We start from the raw sequence: 19,861 nt of genomic DNA on the forward strand, positions 1-19,861 counted from the left end.
TTTGAAGGCAATATGTAAATGAGTTACTGAAATATACCGTTTTGTGTCCCATAACCCGCTAAAACGGCTTCAAAAACTGCCTCCTTGCATGCCTTCTGAGAAGATTGACACCAATACCGCTCAGCATGCCATAGCGTGCATGTTAGACAAAATATGTGAACAAAACTGACTGCGTTGAATGCCGATTTGACTGTTCTGTCTAATGGGATGCAGACATTGTTTGGGTTTAATGTTTCTGATTTGTGTCGAATTTAACGCTGGCACCCTGATTATGCGAATTTGATTGTGGGGTGTGTGTGTGTTGTAGTTTCCACTGTATAGACACTACGTCATGTAAACTCAATCTGTTTTCTAAATAAGGTAGGGGACTAAATTGCGTTTTCAGTTATATAATTGGTTATACAATCAACATCCTCATCAGAACGATCTGCCCTTGATCGCATCTGCCTAGTTTTTTTTTTATGACGGGTGTAGTATAGGCTGTAATTTTTACATAAACATAACATAGAGCACCCGGCGTAACAATGTTATAACTCAATGTCTAAATTAAACTTTTCATTCATAAAATAGCTATTCCATTTTAAAGATGCTTGGTTGCCTCGCCAAATACTTATGTCTATACTTATGTCTGAATTACGATACAAAAAAAAACGTTTGGTTTTTAGCTATAGTGTCGACACTTGTTTCAAAATGAGTTGCTTTTTTAAAGCTTTTTTGTGACAGTTATTTCTTTATCATGGCAATTTTACCCTTGAGCACACTTTCTGTTTCCCAGAGTGCCCGACTGACGAGTGGCGATGCTCCAACAACCATTGTATCTGGAAAAACTGGCGCTGTGATGGGGAGGATCACTGTGGTGATGGTAGTGATGAGCAAAACTGTGGTGTGTATACTCAGGGGTGAACGAGGGGGGGGTTACTGTGATGGTAGTGATGAGCAAATCTGTGGTGTGTATACTCAGGGGTGAACGAGGGAGTGAGGGTGGGGGTTATATAATTGGTTATACGATCAACATCCTCATCAGAACGATCTGCCCTTGATCGCATCTGCCTAGTGATTTTTTTTTTTTTATGACGGGTAGAATAGGCTGTAATTTTTACATAACCATGAGCATGTGAATGTTGTTGTCTTCGCACATAGAGCACCTGGTGTCACAATGTTATAACTCAATGTCTAAATGAAACTTTAAATTCATAAAATAGCTATTCCATTTTAAAGATGCTTGGTTGCCTCGTCAAATACTTATCTCTATACTTATGTCTGAATTACGATGAAAAAAAACCGTGTGGTTTTTAGCTATAGTGTCGACACTTGTTTCAAAATGAGTCGCTTTTTGAAAGCTTTGTTTTGTGACAGTTATTTATTTATCATGGCAATTTTACCCTTGAGCACACTTTCTGTTTCCCAGAGTGCCCGACTAACAAGTGGCGATGCGGCAACAACCATTGTATCTTCAAAGACTGGCGCTGTGATGGGGAGGATCAATGTGGTGATGGTAGTGATGAGCAAAACTGTGGTGTGTATACTCAGGGGTGAACGAGGGAGGGGGGTGGTTACTGTGATGGAAGTGAGCAAATTTGTGGTGTGTATACTCAGGGGTGAACGAGGGGGGGGGGTTACTGTGATGGTAGTGATGAGCAAAACTGTGGTGTGTATACTCAGGGGTGAACGCGGCGGGGGGGGGGGGGGGGTGCACTGGGTGAACGAGGGGGGGGGGGGAAGGGGGGTGCACTGGGTGAACGATGGAGGGGGGGTGCAGTGGGTGAACGTGCCCCCTCTGCTAAAACAAACAAGTAAGACAAAGAGATATACAAAATCTGATTCCGCGCCATTTGATAAGCTCAGATGGCACCAGATTATGAAAGCACCATTTTGCACCTTCGGACAGTTCCATTTACTGGGGAGGGGCATGTGTGTGTTTGTGTGTGTGTGTGTGTGTGTGTGTGTGTGTGTGTGTGTGTGTGTGTGTGCGTGCGTGTGTGTGTGTGTGTGTGTGTGTGTGTGTGTGTGTGTGTGTACATTGTACGGACTGATTCCATTTCGTTTTCTTAAGCGGGGCTCACACACGGGCGGAGCAAGGAAATTGTCTCCGCTCTCCACCTGCCCTCTCACACACATGTTCCGGTTCCGGAGCAGGCTGCTCCGATCCTGCTCCAGTAGGGGATTCCCCTATGATATGACGTAGTTTCTCTGTTCGCGCTGCCTTATTTGACACAGACATCAACATGGTGATCGCTGCAAATTCACGTGCAAACTGTGGTGACTCCAATGTGTTGGCAAGTGGTGACCCATGTTGTGGTTATTCGGCAAACTTGCACGCAGAAGAGCACGGTTTTAAAACACAGTCTAGTTGAATCGCCGCGCAAGATCTAGATAGGCTTCTTTCGATGCCGAACGATTGTAAAAAAAATGTTTACAGCCTGATTCCACAGACATTCATGGTACTCCAGTTGCTCGATGAAATCGAACGTCTCTTCATCGGTCATCGGAGGCGCCATGTTTTCGATCAGTTATCTTGGAGGAACAAGGGAAGCAACTCACATATTATTTCCGGAGAAAGTGATGAGTGCGCTGATTGGCTGCACCGCTGCACCGGAGCCAAAAAATAGAAACGTGTCCTATTCCTTGCTCCGCACCGCACACACCACTTTCTTTACTCCTGCAACGAAAGTAGCGTCATCTCTCCGCCTGGTGCAGCATACTCCACCCTTGCTCCGCTTGCTCCGCCTGTGTGTGAGCCCCCCCCCCCCCCCCCTTAGATTACTTTGTGGTCTCCGTGTTAGAAAATATTTACATTCACGTCGTTCACAGTAAAGTTAAACAGGTTCCTGAAATCTCATATCAGTTCACAATGATTTTTCTTTTTACATTTAGTCAGGTTTTGACTAAATGTTTTAACGTAGAGGGGGGAATCGAGACGAGGGTCGTGGTGTATGTGTGTGTATGTGTGTGTGTGTGTGTGTGTGTGTGTGTGTGTGTGTGTGTGTGTGTGTGTGTGTGTGTGAGTGTGTGTCTGTTCGTGTGTGTGTGTGTGTGTAGAGCGATTCAGACCAAACTACTGGACCGCTCTTTATGAAATTTGACATGAGAGCTCCCCGGACGTTTTTTTCATTTTGTTGATAAATGTCTTTTATGACGTCATATTGGGCTTTTTGTGAAAGTTGAGGCGGCACTGTCACGCCCTCATTTTTCAACCAAATTAGTTGAAATTTTGGTCAAGTAATCTTCGACGAAGCCCGGACTTCGGTATTGCATTTCAGTTTGGTGGCTTAAAAATTAATAAATGACTTGGTCATTAAAAATCTGAAAATTGCAAAAAAAAAATTTAAAAAATTATAAAACGATCCAAATGTACGTTCATCTTATTCTCCATCATTTTCTGATTCCAAAAACATATAACTATGTTATATTTGGATTAAACACAAGCTCTGAAAATTAAAAATATAACAATTATTATTAAAATTAAATTGTCGAAATCAATTTAAAAACACTTTCATCATATTCCTTGTCGGTTCCTGATTCCAAAAACATATAGATATGATATGTTTGGATTAAAAACACGCTCAGAAAGTTAAAACGAAGAGAGGTATACAGAAAAGCGTGCTCTCCTTCTCAGCGCAACTACTACCCCGCTCTTCTTGTCAATTTCACTGCCTTTGCTATGAGCGGTGGACTGACGATGCTACGAGTATACGGTCCTGCTGAAAAATTGCATTGCGTTCTGTTTCATTCTGTGAGTTCGACAGCTACTTGACTAAATGTTGTATTTTCGCCTTAGGCGATTTTTTTTTACATTTAGTCAAGTTTTGACTAAATGTTTTAACATAGAGGGGGAATCGAAACGAGGGTCGTGGTGTATGTGTGTGCGTGTGTGCGTGCGTGTAGAGCGATTCAGCCCAAACTAATGGACCGATCTTTATGTAATTTGACATGAGAGTTCCTGGGTACGATATCCCCGAACGTGTTTTTCCTTTTTTTGATAAATACCCTTGATGACGTACGCGTCATATCCGGCTTTTTGTAAAAGTTGAGGCGGCACTGTCACGCCCTCATTTTCAATCAAATTGATTGAAGTTTTTGGCAAGCAATCTTCGACAAAGGCCGGACTTCGGTATTGCATTTCAGTTTGGTGGCTTAAAAATTAATTAATGACTTTGGTCTTTAAAAATCTGAAAATTGTAATTTTTTAAATTTTTTTCTAAAACGTTTCAAATTTACGTTAATCTTATTCTCCATCATTTGTTGATTCCAAAAACATATAAATATGTTATATTGGGATTAAAAACAAGCTCTAAAAATTAAATATATAAAAATTATTATCAAAATTAAATTTTTGAAATCAATTTAAAAACACTTTCATCTTATTCCTTGTCGGCTCCTAATTCCAAAAACATATAGATATGATATGTTTGGATTAAAAACACGCTCAGAAAGTTAAAACAAAGAGAAGTACAGAAAAGCGTGCTATCGTTCTCAGCGCAACTACTACCCCGCTCTTCTTGTCAATTTCACTGCCTTTGCCATGAGCGGTGGACTGACGATGCTACGAGTATACGGTCTTGCTGAAAAATTGCATTGCGTTCAGTTTCATTCTGTGAGTTCGACAGCTACTTGACGAAATGTTGTATTTTCGCCTTACGCGACGTTTTTTTATGACGGGTAGTATAGGCTGTAATTTTTACATAACCATGAGCATGTGAATGTTGTTGTCTTCGCACATAGAGCACCTGGTGTCACAATGTTATAACTCAATGTCTAAATGAAACTTTAAATTCATAAAATAGCTATTCCATTTTAAAGATGCTTGGTTGCCTCGCCAAATACTTATGTCTGAATTACGATGAAAAAAAACGTTTGTTGTTTTAGCTATAGTGTCGACACTTGTTTCAAAATGAGTCGCTTTTTGAAAGCTTTTTTTGTGACAGTTATTTCTTTTTCATGGCAATTTTACCCTTGAGCACACTTTCTGTTTCCTAGAGTGCCCGACTAACAAGTGGCGATGCGGCAACAACCATTGTATCTGGAAAGACTGGCGCTGTGATGGGGAGATTCACTGTTATGATGGTAGTGATGAGCTAAACTGTGGTGTGTATACTCAGATTCAGATTCAAAACTTTAATACAAAGGGATAAAGGTTTTAGGCGATGCCTAATCTTCCAACCTGTCCCTTTTAGACATACATGACATTATACATTACAATTATATATTTATATAACATGTATTAAACAGCCAAACGAATAACTAATTAACTAAGAATTTGTAATCAGGTTAAAACTAACAAAAACACAAGCTATAATAACGTGGTTCATGGATTAATAAAATGATGATTAAGATGTGATGCAGTAACAGTTATGATTTTAAAGTGTAGGGGGAGAATTATTTTTGACAAAGATATTTTAGAACATTTTTTTTAAAAGACGAAAGGGTTTGACTTGTTTTACAGTACATTGGAAGTAAATTCCACACGCGCGATCCCCAGTAGGATAAACTAGATTTATACAAACCAATGCGTGGGAGCGGTAGCGTATAATTCAAAAGCCTCGCTCTACTAGGAGGACGCTTAAACAGGTCTTGGATGTATGAAGGCGTTTCATGGTTGTACATTTTGAACATGAAAACACTAGCATTTAAAAAGAACTGCTGATGTAGCGGAAGAATGTTCAGTTGAGTGTATTTTTCCTGAGTAGTCATATTGGGATCTCGGTTTAATAACTTTACACCTCTCTTGTGAAGTGTGTTTATTTTCTTTATATGAAGATCACTGGCATTGCACCAGACAGTAGATGCATAGCAAATGTGAGAGAGACAGTGTGCCTGGAAAAAACATTTTGAGGGCATCCACAGAACCAGAGCTTGTTAAGTAAGAAAAGGTTCCCAGAAACTCGTTTATAAACTGTATCAATGTGAGAGCGCCAGTTAAGTTCATCATCAATTACAACTCCAAGCACACGGTGTTGATGGACTTGAGCAATGCTAACTGTACCATGCATAAGATCAAGGCTCAGAGGCTGTCGCTGGTGTTTTTGTCTTGTGGTTATTAACATGCTTTTTGTTTTCTTAGGATGCAGTGCCATTCTGTTACAATTACACCAATCATTAATATTTGCTATACTTTCTTGGAGTACCTTTCTTATGAGATTTATATCTGTATTACTGCTGTGAAGTGTTGAGTCATCCGCAAAAAGATCAAGTACAGCATTTTCTTGTTTGAGGTGTAATGATAAATCATTAATGTATAGTCGAAACAGTAAGGGACCAAGGATAGAACCTTGTGGCACTCCACATTTTACAGTGCCTTCTGATGAATATGAACCGTTTAGGTAGACTGCTTGTTTCCTATCTGACAGATATGATATAAAAAAGGACACAGATGAGCTATTTTGCAGGTAAATAAGTAATTTGTCTAACAAAATAGCGTGATAAACTAAGTCAAATGCTTTCCTGAGATCAAGGAATACCGCTCCAACCATATCACGATTGTGTATTGCTTTTAGCCAGGTATCACAGAGCCAGGTAAGGGCAGTATGACATGAATGTTTAGGACGAAAACCTGATTGATAAGGATGAAAAATATTGTTTTCTTCAACATATTTAAGGAGATGGGTGTGTATATGCTTTTCCAGGGGTTTAGACAGTATAGAGAGAATAGATATTGGTCTGTAGTTGTCAAGGCTATCGGTGTCTTTTGACTTTGGTATTGGAATAACTTTAGCCGTTTTAAACACTGATGGGAAGACATTCTTTCTGATAGAGAGATTGTATACATGGGTTAAACTGTTTACAATATAAAGAAGTGACATTTTTACAATTTGTGAATTAAGATTGTTTGTGTCCATTGTCTTTTTTTATTTAGTTTAGAAATTAGTGCACCAACTTCAACGACTGTGATTACAGGTATATCAAACGAGTCAGATGGCAAAAGTTTCTCATTACAAAATTGACTGAGTACTTCAGGCACCTTATAGCCAATCTGATCAGAACTGGCTGAGGAATCAAGAACATTGTCGGTCATAGACAGAAAGTAACTATTACAATCATCAGCAGTTATATTAGGATTAATACAGGATGGGGCTTTGCGTGATTTACTAGTCAATTCATTCATTGCACGCGCGCCAAATTTGACATATGTCATTTTTATCGATTACAAGATTTTGAAAATATTTCTTTTTTGCAAGTTTCACCAATTCAGAAATGTTGTTTCCAATTTTTTTGTAGAGTTCAAACTGTTGAATTTTTTTTTGAAAATCTCGAACTAACATAGCATCTTTATCAGGGGTGAACGAGGGGGTGGCGGTTGCTGTGATGGTAGTGATGAGCAAAACGGTGGTGTGTGTAATCAGGGGTGAACGAGGGGGGGGGGGGGGTACTGTGATGGTAGTGATGAGCAAAACTGTGGTGTGTATACTCAGGGGAGAATGAGGGGGGAGGGGGAGGGGTTACTGTAATGGTAGTGATGAGCAAAACTGTGGTGTGTATACTCAGGGGTGAACGAGGGGGGGGGGTTACTGTGATGGTAGTGATGAGCAAAACTGTGGTGTGTATACTCAGGGGTGAACGAGGGAGGGGGGTGGTTACTGTGATGGAAGTGAGCAAATTTGTGGTGTGTATACTCAGGGGTGAACGAGGGGGGGGGGGGGTTACTGTGATGGTAGCGTCAACTCTCCGCCTGGTGCAGCATACTCCACCCTTGCTCCGCTTGCTCCGCCTGTGTGTGAGCCCCCCCCCCCCCCCCCCCCCCCCCCCCCCCCTCAGTTTACTTTGTGGTCTCCGTGTTAGAAAATATTTACATTCACGTCGTTTACAGTAAAGTTAAATAAGTTCATGAAATCTCATATCAGTTCACAATTATTTTTCTTTTTACATTTAGTCAATTTTTGACTAAATGTTTTAACGTAGAGGGGGGAATCGAGACGAGTGTGGTAGTGTATGTGTGTGTATGTGTGTGTGTGTGTGCGTGTGTCTGTGCGTGTGTGTGTGTAGAGCGATTCAGATCAAACTACTGGACCGATCTTTATGAAATTTGACATGAGATTTTCTGGGTATGATATCCCCGGACGTTTTTTTCATTTTTTTGATAAATGTCTTTGATGACGTCATATCCGGCTTTTCGTGAAAGTTGAGGCGGCAATGTCACGCCCTCATTTTTAAACCAAATTAGTTGAAATTTTGGTCAAGTAATCTTCGACGAAGCCCGGACTTCGGTATTGCATTTCAGCTTGGTGGTTAAAAAATTAATTTATGACTTTGGTCATTAAAATCTGAAAATTGTAAAAAAAAAAAAGATTTTTTATAAAACGATCCAAATTTACGTTCATCTTATTCTCCATCATTTTCTGATTCCAAAAACATATAAATATGTTATATTTGGATTACAAACAAGCTCTAAAAATTAAAAATATAACAATTATTATTAAAATTAAATTGTCGAAATCAATGTAAAAACACTTTCATCTTATTTCTTGTCGGTTCCTGATTCCAAAAACATATAAATATGATATGTTTGGATTAAAAACACGCTCAGAAAGTCAAAAGGAAGAGAGGTACAGAAAAGCGTGCTATCCTTCTCAGCGCAACTACTACCCCGCTCTTCTTCTCAATTTCACTGCCTTTGCTATGAGCGGTGGACTGACGATGCTACGAGTATACGGTCTTGCTGAAAAATGGCATTGCGTTCAGTTTCATTCTGTGAGTTCGACAGCTACTTGACTAAATGTTTCCCGCAGTGGGGCACTGCGGTTATGAAATTAAAGGCCCCTCCTGTTTTTGGAACCACAGGAGCTTTCTAGTTTGCTGTTAGGTAGATTTTTGGTTCCTCTTTCCTGTCATGCTCTCTTTTTCTTCATGAATTCTTTTCTTTTTTCTGCCTTCTTGCTCATTCACCTGTATTTTTTCCAAAAATCTCTTCTCTTGCCGCTTGTCTCGCGATTCATGTATAGTTTAATCTGTTAGTGTTCTGATGTAAGTCCAGCAGTAGATAGGTTAAGCCTATTTTAACATACTGGAAACTGGTAATCTTCCAGTAGGTATTAATTTAGTTTTACTAAAGCCTGCTGGGACACAAGTAATGGGTTAGTGCATTTGTAAACAGGAATCGCTTGACAAGTGGCCCCCTTCATCCCCCCCTTCCTCGTCCTGATATGGCTCTGCGTAGTCGGCTGGACGTTAAGCAACAAATAAACAAACAAACAAACAAACAAGACTAAATGTTGTATTTTCGCCTTACGCGACTTGTTTTTTCTTTTTTTTAAGGCGTAAGGGTCACCCAGATTGTCGGACCAAAACTGTTATTTTTTTATTCAGTCACTTGTAATCAATGAATTGGCTTGATATTTGGTAGTTTTCTTCAAAAATGATTATATTTTCAGAAAACATCAAGTTTGAATGCCTAAATTAAGTAGAACAACTGAAAAAATTATTTAGTTCGTAAAAAAATGGGCAAAATAAACCTGCAAAAATGCTAATTTTAGCATTTTTCAATGCACTCTTGGGGAAAAAGTATGTGTCCAATTGAAAAATAAATTGGCACTCATATTTAAAGCATCATTACCTACATTATGTTCTAAAAGCTTTCTGTTTTGTTGGAAATTTTGCTTTTAGTAGCATTAGCAAAAGAATACTATTTATATATATTATTATGATATATCACACAATCAAAAAATTCTATTTTTCTGATTATCAGCTTCATTTTAGAACAAACTATAGCCAGTCCAGTGAACATTTGATGTGCAAAGTTTCAATGGAATAGGTGAATATTTAAAAAAGTTGATCATGCAGACAGTGTAGCTGCTCTGTGATTTCGCGCGAACTTTCACCACATAAAACATGATGATTTTCTCAAAAAGTTGACTCTTTTCACAGTAGGCTCGATAATTCGCTGCGAAATTCACTTTCAATGCACGAAAGCCGCCATCTTGCCGTCAACTGTAGGGAGCAGTCGTTGTACGGTTGTTGTAAACCAGAGAGACAGGTTAGGCTTATTATTTTCCAGCAGCTCAGCGCAAATAGGATTGTTGTTATTTTAGATATTTCGGCCAGTGATTTTTAATTCCCACCAACCTACTTTGAGCACTTATTGCAAGAAAACTATGTATGCTAGAGACAAAATGTAAACTGCACATGAAAATAGAGATATTTTTCTAGCTTTTGGCAACATCATAATTTAGTATATCTGAAAAACGATTTTTTTCCAAATTCTGGGTGACCCTTACGCCTTAATTCACACACCTAATCTCCTGTAACGTACAGGGTGACCTTAAAAATGCCACGAACAACAATGTTAATAATCCACATGTGTTTACCACATTGCTTCATATTAGGTGTGCATTGACTTCAGCCTTTGCAGGACCTGCCCACACAGTGGCAACTGTGTAGATGGCATGATCTGACTTTTGTGTGATTTCAAAACAAGTTTCTAAATTCGGGGGTCGACTCAATAGAACGAGGTTTAACATTGTACTAACTTATTTTAAATCCTTCAACTGCAGTCTCCCTCTACTGCAAGCTGTAAGGAGGAAAGGAAGACCTGGAGAAGACGGCACCATTTGTCTCGCTGTCCGGGCTGACAGTATAACCAGTGTGATCGACAAGAAGAAGAAGAAGAAATCCTTCAGACTTTAACCTTTTTGATTATTTGAATGTCTGCAGTATACAAAACACCCCCTTCACCCCCAAGATACTCGAAGACCCGAAGAAAGCAGTTACAACAGCTAGTTTCCCTTGACATGACAGCGTTGGTGTCATTAACATTAACGGAGGTGTCATTTGGAACACATTTTGAAAGAAGGTCAAAGTCGGACAATGTATCCTACAGACTAGACACTTTGTACAATGTTTGTGAACAAACCGAAATTCATGCACACTAACTATGGGGATATTAGCTGATCTCAAATGACTGAAACATAACCCCTTTGTAGTACAGTTATACGTGTGCAATGGAGCGCAACATTCACCAATGACGTGAACGCATGCCCCCATGCAACATGCTCTGATCCTGTTTGTAATCACTGTATTAAAGTCACTGACCGCATATACTTGGTTATGATATTAGATCATTCGAATAATTTCAGAGGTAACAATCTGGCGGGCTTTAATTGGGTTCGTTTGGTTACCGCTCAATTTCAAACCTCGTACTGTTGAGTCGATCCCAGAAATTGGAAACCTTTTTTGAAATGGCAAAAATGGCAAACCATTGAATCTACACAATTGACATTGTGTGCAATGGTCATACATAAGCTGAAGTTACTCTATACTAAACAGGGGCGGATCAGTTCATTTTTAGGGGGGGGGGGAGGTTCCAAAAGTATATTGTGAAAATATGGGTGTGAAGGCACGAAGCGCCTAGCTTGCTAGGGGGATTCCGGGGGCATGCCCCCCCCCCCCCCCCCGGACAATTTTGAAAAAAAGGCTGCAAAATGGTGCAATCTGGTGCATTCTGAGGATGATCATTACCAGTTTCAGGCAGCACATTTTGTCACTGATTATTACCCCAAACAACAACAACAACCCCCCCGGGGGGGGGGGGGTCCGGAAACCCCTGTACCCCCCCGCCCCCACCCCCCCCCTCGTCCGCCCCTGCTAAAATATGAAGTTATTATGTTTACAGAAGGAGAATGGGGAATTGCTGATATTTTCCCCTGAAAACCTGTTGACAGTGTTTATATTTGCTAGCGAGTTGGACGTGTTCACCGACTTGGTGGAAGTGTGGCAACAACAAGTGTATCTGGAACGTCGATCGCTGTGATGGGGTCAACGACTGTGCTGATGGCAGTGACGAAGACAACTGTGGTATGTAGCGAAACGAGAACAGCAATGTGTGTGTGTGTCACTCTGTCTCAAGTCTGTTTTTTTGTAGTATCGCTGGTTACAAATGTTTTTTGGGGGAGGGGAATGGGGTGCGTGTGTGTGTTTGTTTGGGAGGGGGGCTGTGTGTGTGTGTGTGTGTGTGCGTGTGTGTGTGTGTGTGTGTGACTGTGTGTGTGTGTGTGTGTGTGTGGGTTTGTGTGTTGGTGGGTGGGTGTGAAAGAGAGAGAGCGAGAAAGAGAGGGAGAGAGATTGAAAGAGAGAGAACTATAGAGAAAGGGAGAGAGAAAAAGAGAGAGAGAGAAAGAGAGAGAAAGAGAAGGAGAGATATGAGAATGAGAGAGATAGAGAGATAGATAGTAAAAGAAATAGAGAGAGATTGAGAGAGACAGAGAGTGAGTGAGTGAGATAGAGAGAGTGGATAGATGGATGGTTTAATCATTAGGGCCAAAGCCCCATATTAAGGGGTGTGACACGAAGACAAAAGTATACATAAACATAAATACATAAAGAACATCAAACATAACTATGTCATAACTAACAATACAGCAGTTCAGTATAGATATACACACATGCATACTCTAATCTAACATACACACTCCACCTGAAAACACATCGCCCCACTGTCTCAGATCTGGTCAGGGTGTCGCGTGGGCTAAGCCCTCCCTTGGTCACATACCGACAATCAACATCCTCACTGCTCGCTGTTTGAAGTTGGACTTTTCATTATGAATTCATTTTAGAAAAGGTGCCAGTGCCTTTCACGACATCAATTCTTTAAAAACAAGTCTGCCACGTAACACAGAGAGCCCCAGTCTGTTCGTTTTTGGTAAATGACCAAGTGGCGGAATGGTGTTATCCCGTGGATATACAAGCCTGACCAGATCGGTGACAGGGAGCGAACTGCTTTCACGAGGAAGTCAAAAAGAAAAACGCCTCGAAAAAAGGATCAATGTTTGGCTACGCTGAGCGATCTTTCTTTTGCACCATCTGGTACAAATCGAACGGAAATATTTTTCAACAAGGGACTGCATTCTTTGAGCTGCGTCATCATGAGCAATCCTAAACAGAAAGTATTACCATGCATGCAATTATATGGTGAGTCCTTGTAAAGGCTCTAGTCATTTATCAATGCGTATCAGAACAAACAGTCTTTGTGTGTGTGTGTGTTTTCAGAACAGTGGACATGTCCATCTAACAGGTGGAAATGCTCCCCTGACAATACTCGCTGCCTATGGATATCTGGTCGGTGTGATGGAAAATACAACTGTCGTGATCTCAGTGAGGAGGAAAATTGCGGTAGTTATACCTTCTGTCTTGCTGTCTGTCTGTATTTCGTGTCCATCTCTCTGTATCTATCCTTGTCTGTCTGTAGTTCAAGTTTGTCTGTCCATCTTTCACACTGTAATGGATTGAAAAGCTGAAGGGAAATGATGTATCACACACACACACACATACACACACACACACACACACACACACACACACACACACACACACACACACACACACACACACACACGCACACGCACCTGACTCAGACCTGTCTCACGCATGTTTGTTCCCTTTCATACATAAATGGTAATCCAAACACAGAAATTATTAAAAGTAAGTATATCAATCCACAATGAATATATCCATCAAGGGAATACACACTTTTAAACACAATGTTTACATATCAAATATTCACGAATAGAACAATCCACGTTGACCGATAACTACACGAAGACGCGCGCATGACACACACAAAATGCAGTCCGACGATGATTTTCAGAAGTTCGCTGAACTTCAACGAATCCTCTTTTCACTGGTCGACGACAAAAAATACACAATAATAATGAATACGAAATCTGGTCACAAATATGCCTCACGCGGCATATTACCAACGGCTACACGTCCGTGAAAACTATGTAGAATATAGATGACATCCAGACTTGACAATGCAAGATCACTACAGGGCGGTCTGGCCATATGCTAGCACCAGTCTCCCTCGTAGTGGCGGCACAACCCTCCGGCTGCCTGCGTCATCACCTCCAGACAGTAAAACAAACTAGGAGACTAACATGACTATGCTCCCACAAATATAATATAGATAACTCAATCGATAAGCTATTTCCAGTCTTACATAGACATGTATACGAAAATACACTGCCGGTGACACAGGTATGACATGAACAAAACCTAGACAATCTTCTAGGTACCGAACAATAAAAAACAGTTACAACATGTAAAGCGGCATACAGAATACAGAATACAGAATACAGTATTTATTGAGCCAAGTGACATTAAAAAACATTTAAAGCACAAGGAATTTCGCGTAGTGTTGGTAAAATCACGCACACACACACACACACACACACACACACACACACACACACACACACACACACACACCCACACATACACTGACACACACCCACATTCCCACACATACACTGACATAGGCTACACACCAACACACACACGCCCACACTACAGCAGTCACGATCACACCATCACACGCAGGGCAGACATGAGGTAAAACAAATGACAATCATCTATTAAAAGAAAATGTACAAAGAGTGGTCTAAGATGCTGGTGGAAGGGTCTACACAGAATACAATTTTATAATCTAATGCATAGTTAGAACTAGCCCATCCCCTCCACCCACCCACTCATGAATAACTAAAATAATGCAGCTAAAGAAAATGTTGAACATTTGGAAATCAGGAATCACACATCAAAGTCCCACTCAACCCCCCCCCCCCCCCCCCCCACCACCGCAACCACCACTACTCAACACTGAGTCACAGGATGTGGTGGGCTCACCGCCAGCAGGATCACCGACTGCGAAGCTGCCCAACTGAGGGATGGGATGCGTTAAGGGAGGAAACAGCTTAGGGGAAGAAAGAGGTCTGGAGACGTCGAGTGCGTGCCCCCAGGGATCAGAATCGACGACCTGAGGGCAGGCGCTCGAAGAGGGGATGGCCAGGGTGGGACTCGTCAGCCACAATTTTCTGGGCTCTGGACAGCATGCGCTTGGCATATTAACGATGGTATGCGCTAAAGAATGACCCATACATTCAATATCAAAAGAGTTTGCTCACCAAGGTCCTCGGTCCAAGGTTCTAATCGAGTCTCTGTACTTTACATCCAACGATGGTACCCAAACAGGTACAGCAGGCAGACTGACTTACACGCTGGCACAAGTGAATAGAATACCACAAGTTCCCATCCTTGTTCAATGGCTCCATCGACGCCCGTTTTCGACCGCTTGCTTCCCTTTATATAATGAACCGTCCATAGATCGTCGATCTCCCAACTAACTCCTTAGTATGTCATCGAGAATAGAGGATTGTATGTATTTTCTTGCAACGAAGTCAGCGCTTTTCGGCGATTGGTCAATGCATTTCGTATCAATAATGTCGGCAACGCCGCTTGAAATTATCGCTACTTCATATTGCTTTCCAAACTTATTAGTCAGGCTGAGGACCGTTTTGGTTACTTTTTGGCGTCACGTTAGCAAACACATTTTTCTGATAGATTTTAACACCATAACACTAAATCTAAAGTTTTGGGGCAATATTCCAAACCACCGGTGAGAAAAACGTTGGTTTGTGTGTTTGTTTTCCTTCTTTGGCGTTACTATTCTTGTTTTGAGGGTTGGGTTCATAAAACGGACATAAAACTTAAACCGCTTGACAGAAATTCTATAACTGTAAATCATTCGAAACGGAAGGCATTCATGTACACGTTTGTGCCACTTAAAATGACGTCATTATCTGTTTGTTTTTGTAATTATGACGTAATTCAGTATGCTAACAAAAATCATAATGAGGCAAGTAATCGGCTTTGGTTTTCAGTGTAAAACATTTGAACAGTCCCAAGAAATGAAACATACACATGTTAAATTTAAAAAAATAAGAAAGGCAAATCAAAAAGAGCATCTTAATATCATTTGCAGGTTGATACCTTTTGATTGTGAGTAGTTCAACGCCGTATATTCGGCTATACTGATTTCGAAAATTTAATTTTGATCATAATGTTTATATTTTTAATTTTCAGAGCTTGTTTTTAATCCAAATATAACATATTTATATGTTTTTGGAATCAGAAAATGATGAAAAATAAGATGAACGTAAATTTGGATCGTTTTATAAATAAAACTTTTTTTTTCAATTTTCAGATTTTTAATGACCAAAGTCATTAATTAATTTTTAAGCCACCAAGCTGAAATGCAATAATGAAGTCCGGCCTTTGTCGAAGATTACTTGGCCAAAATTTCAATCAATTTGATTGAAAAATGAGGGTGTGACAGTGCCGCCTCAACTTTTACAAAAAGCCGGATATGACGTCATCAAAAGTATTTATCGAAAAAAAGAAAAACAACATCCGGGGATATCATTCCCAGGAACTCTCATGTCAAATTTCAGAGAGAGAGAAAGAGAGAGAGATAAAGAGAGAGAGAGAGAGAGAGAGAGAGAGAGAGAGAGAGAGAGAGAGAGAGAGAGAGAGAGAGAGAGAGAGAGAGGGTCAGACAGGCAGACAGACAGATTGATAGAAACAGACCCACAACAAATCATATACAGGGGTGGGAGGGGGGGGGTAGGAGGGGGCAGAGGTACTGCACAAGACTTGAACGAGAATGAATACATTGGAAGTCAAAAGGTCAGACATTTTTTTATTGGAAAGATAACAACACATATACTTTCTGTCATTATGTAGAGGTTACACGCCGAGTCTCAGTGATTATTAAAAATAATGGTCGAAGTTAGCGGATCATGAAAAATGCGAGCTTTAGCGAGCTTTTTCATGACCGCGAACTGAGACCATTATTTTGTATAATCACTGAGACGAGGTGTGTAACCTCTTTATTCCTCCTTTCTTCAGTTATTCAAAGAAAAGAGGAGTTTTTTGCGAAAGTTTGATCGAATCCTATTCACTCAACCAGTCAACCTACGCAGGCGATCGATTAATGCGCGGTTGTATAGTTCCGGGCAAATCATTCGGCATTCTGTTAACACTTCTTGTCAGTTTTCCTATTTTGGACTAAAATCAAGTACACAGACATGCTCTTATTCTGCTGTGGCGGCAAAGGCAGATATTGTGTATTCTGTATATGTTTTGGTATCGCTTAGGATAATGTTCTTTCGTCAAATGGGACTAGCAGACGAACTTTTGCACCCGTGTTCCAACGTTAAAAACTGTATGAAGTTCAGTTTTCTGGGGAAAATAGTGTATGAAACAGCTTTATGTTGTTTAAATTGATGAGATGTGTGCATTTGGTTGCGTGTGATCTGTTTATTAAATGAAATATTGTTGAAAACTGACCGTCGTATTGCAGTCTGTTGTCGAAGAAACTGAGTGAAAAGAAGGGGAACTACTCTTGTCGCTAGACAAAGTATGAGTTACTTGCCTTGCGGGAAATTGCTTGTGATGAACGGTTTGAGCACGGCAAATCTAGATTCAGAAAACAACCGAACTCATGGATTTTATATGAAGATTCATGTGTTCAGGCCTGTAGTTGTTAATTTAAATGCGGTATGTTTGTATTGTTTGCTCCAGAGATGTATACTTCGTACGTTAGAGCGTTCGGAACTTTTCAGTCGCAAAAAGTAGTACCGAAACAGAACAACTTCTCAACCCATTGCACTATCGAGGATTCAGGCTGTTGCTGGGTCGTTATTTGTTTGGTTGCTGGGTCATTATCGAAAAATAACTACCCCTACAAGTTTACAGAGGTAAAGAAGCAGAGGGGGGAATAAATATATTTTCTCATCTCAGCCAATGATTCTGATTATGCATCCACCAATAATCGTGTAGGCGATACATTGTTACCGTGTTTGTTTTTTTCCTCCAACGCACTGGTTCCTATAATCTGCACACGTATAATGCCTTGCAGTGAGCTGCGTCCACGGAGCCTGGAAGTGCAGCAACGACACAAAGTGCGTTACGTCATCCCAACGTTGTGATGGCAACACTGACTGCGGGGATGGCAGTGACGAACATAACTGCGGTATGTGTGGGAGTTGTATGTGTGTGTCTCTCTGTCTCAAGTCTGTGTTTTTGTAGTGTCGCTGGTAACATATATATTTGCTGGGGAGGGGAATGGGGTGCGTGTGAGTGTGTTTGTTTGGGAGGGGGGTCTGTGTGTGTGTGTGTGTGTGTGTGTGTGTATGTGTGTGTGTGTGTGTGTGTGTGTATGTGTGAGAGAGCGAGAAAGAAAGGGAGAGAGAGAGATTGAGAGAGAGAGAACTAGAGAGAGAGGGAGAGAGAGAGAAAGAGAGAGAGAGCAAGATAATGAGAGATAGAGAGAGAGTGTAAAAGAGATTGAGAGAGAGAGAGTGAGTGAGATAGAGAGAGTGGATAGATGGATGGTTTATTCATTAGGGCCAATTTTCTCCCCCCCCCCCTTCCTAACCTAGGTGGTGGGTTCAAGTGCTAGTCTTTCGGATGAGACGAAAAACCGAGGTCCCTTCGTGTACACTACATTGGGGTGTGCACGTTAAAGATCCCACGATTGACAAAAGGGTCTTTCCTGGCAAAATTGTATAGGCATAGATAAAAATGTCCACCAAAATACCCGTGTGACTTGGAATAATAGGCCGTGAAAAGTAGGATATGCGCCGAAATGGCTGCGATCTGCTGGCCGATGTGAATGCGTGATGTATTGTGTAAAAAAAAATCCATCTCACACGGCATAAATAAATCCCTGCGCCTTGAATATGTGCGCGATATAAATTGCATTTTTTTTTAAATAATAATAATAAATTCCTGCGCTTAGAACTGTACTCACGGATTACGCGCGATATAAGCCTTATATTGATTGATTGATTCTTCTTCTTCTTCTGCGTTCGTGTTGCACGAGTGGAATTTTACGTGTATGACCGTTTTTTTACCCTGCCATTTCGGCAGCCATACGCCGTTTTCGGAGGTAGCATGCTGGGTATTTTCGTGTTTCTATAACCCACCGAACTCTGACATGGATTACAGGATCTTTTTCGTGCGCACTTGGTCTTGTGCTTGCGTGTACACACGGGGGTGTTTGGACACCGAGGAGAGTCTGCACACAAAGTTGACTGAGAAATAAATCTCTCGCCGAACGTGGGGACGAACTCACGCTGACAGCGGCCAACTGGATACAAATCCAGCGCGCTACCGACTGAGCTACATCCCCGCCCATTCCAAACATATGAAACCCATATTTACACAGTCATGATGCCCAGTTGTTGTTTTTGTTTTTGTTTTTTGTTGTTTTTTTTACCTCAGTTGCATGCAGGCTGCTTCAACCCTTCTTTTTTTGGCTCTCTCTCTCTCTCCCCTTTTTTTCACGAATGCCTGATGCCCAGGTGACTTTCCCCTTGCAATCTAATTCATACAGCATTCTGTATACTTTAAGGGGTAATCTGCTTTCCTTCAGTTAAACTCATTTTGACAAATATCGTACACAACGAACATATAAATTTAAATTAATTGGATATCGTCCTAATCCTCCATAAATGGAATAATTTGGAGTTCTGCAATTATAACTTCCAAACATGTCTTAGCAGCAAACAAGTGCAGCTTTTCAACAGGTAAATTCTTCCCAAGTCCCAAAGCAGTTTGTTTAGCTTTGTTTACCAGGTTCGGCACTGCACTAACACACGTCCTTCAGAATGCTCTGAATACCCAATAACACAGTCAGGAATCACATCACAAAATACCTCCTTGCCATACCGAAGCAGAACACAGTCTGGCACTGCACACAGTTCACTTCCATCACTGAGATTAAGCTTTGACCTCCCCTTCAAACTTCAAGAATAAGTACATCTCCACAGGGTTGGGGGGGCGGGGGAGGATGTCATCCCGGGAAAATTAGGCTAGCCCAGAATAACCACCGGGTAGAAATTGACTAGGCTAGTCAGTTTTGACCTCCTCTTCAAACTTCAATAATAAGTACTTTAGGACTTTTTGAAACGAAATATATGTATATGGGTCCTTCCACAAAGCTGTGTACCACAAGAGGGTTATGACTTTAGAGTAATATTTCGAAATGTTTTTCTTGCTTCTCGAATGATATAAGGATATCAACAGACTGCAAATT

At 40.8% G+C, this 19,861-nt stretch overlaps 1 protein-coding gene across 1 annotated transcript in view; it reads left to right on the top strand.

Moving 5' to 3' along the window:
* The window catches only part of LOC138974701 (low-density lipoprotein receptor-related protein 1B-like), an 82,499-nt gene that overhangs the window by 18,739 nt on the left and 43,899 nt on the right, over nt 1-19,861 (top strand). The window contains exons 6-11 of the mRNA XM_070347422.1: nt 776-883; nt 1,409-1,516; nt 4,978-5,085; nt 11,668-11,784; nt 12,976-13,098; nt 17,681-17,794. Of these exons, the coding sequence (XP_070203523.1) occupies nt 776-883; nt 1,409-1,516; nt 4,978-5,085; nt 11,668-11,784; nt 12,976-13,098; nt 17,681-17,794 (678 nt within the window). The remainder of the gene's footprint in view (nt 1-775; nt 884-1,408; nt 1,517-4,977; nt 5,086-11,667; nt 11,785-12,975; nt 13,099-17,680; nt 17,795-19,861) is intronic.

Source organism: Littorina saxatilis, linkage group LG8 (assembly GCF_037325665.1).
Source record: "Littorina saxatilis isolate snail1 linkage group LG8, US_GU_Lsax_2.0, whole genome shotgun sequence".
NCBI lineage: Eukaryota > Metazoa > Mollusca > Gastropoda > Littorinimorpha > Littorinidae > Littorina > Littorina saxatilis.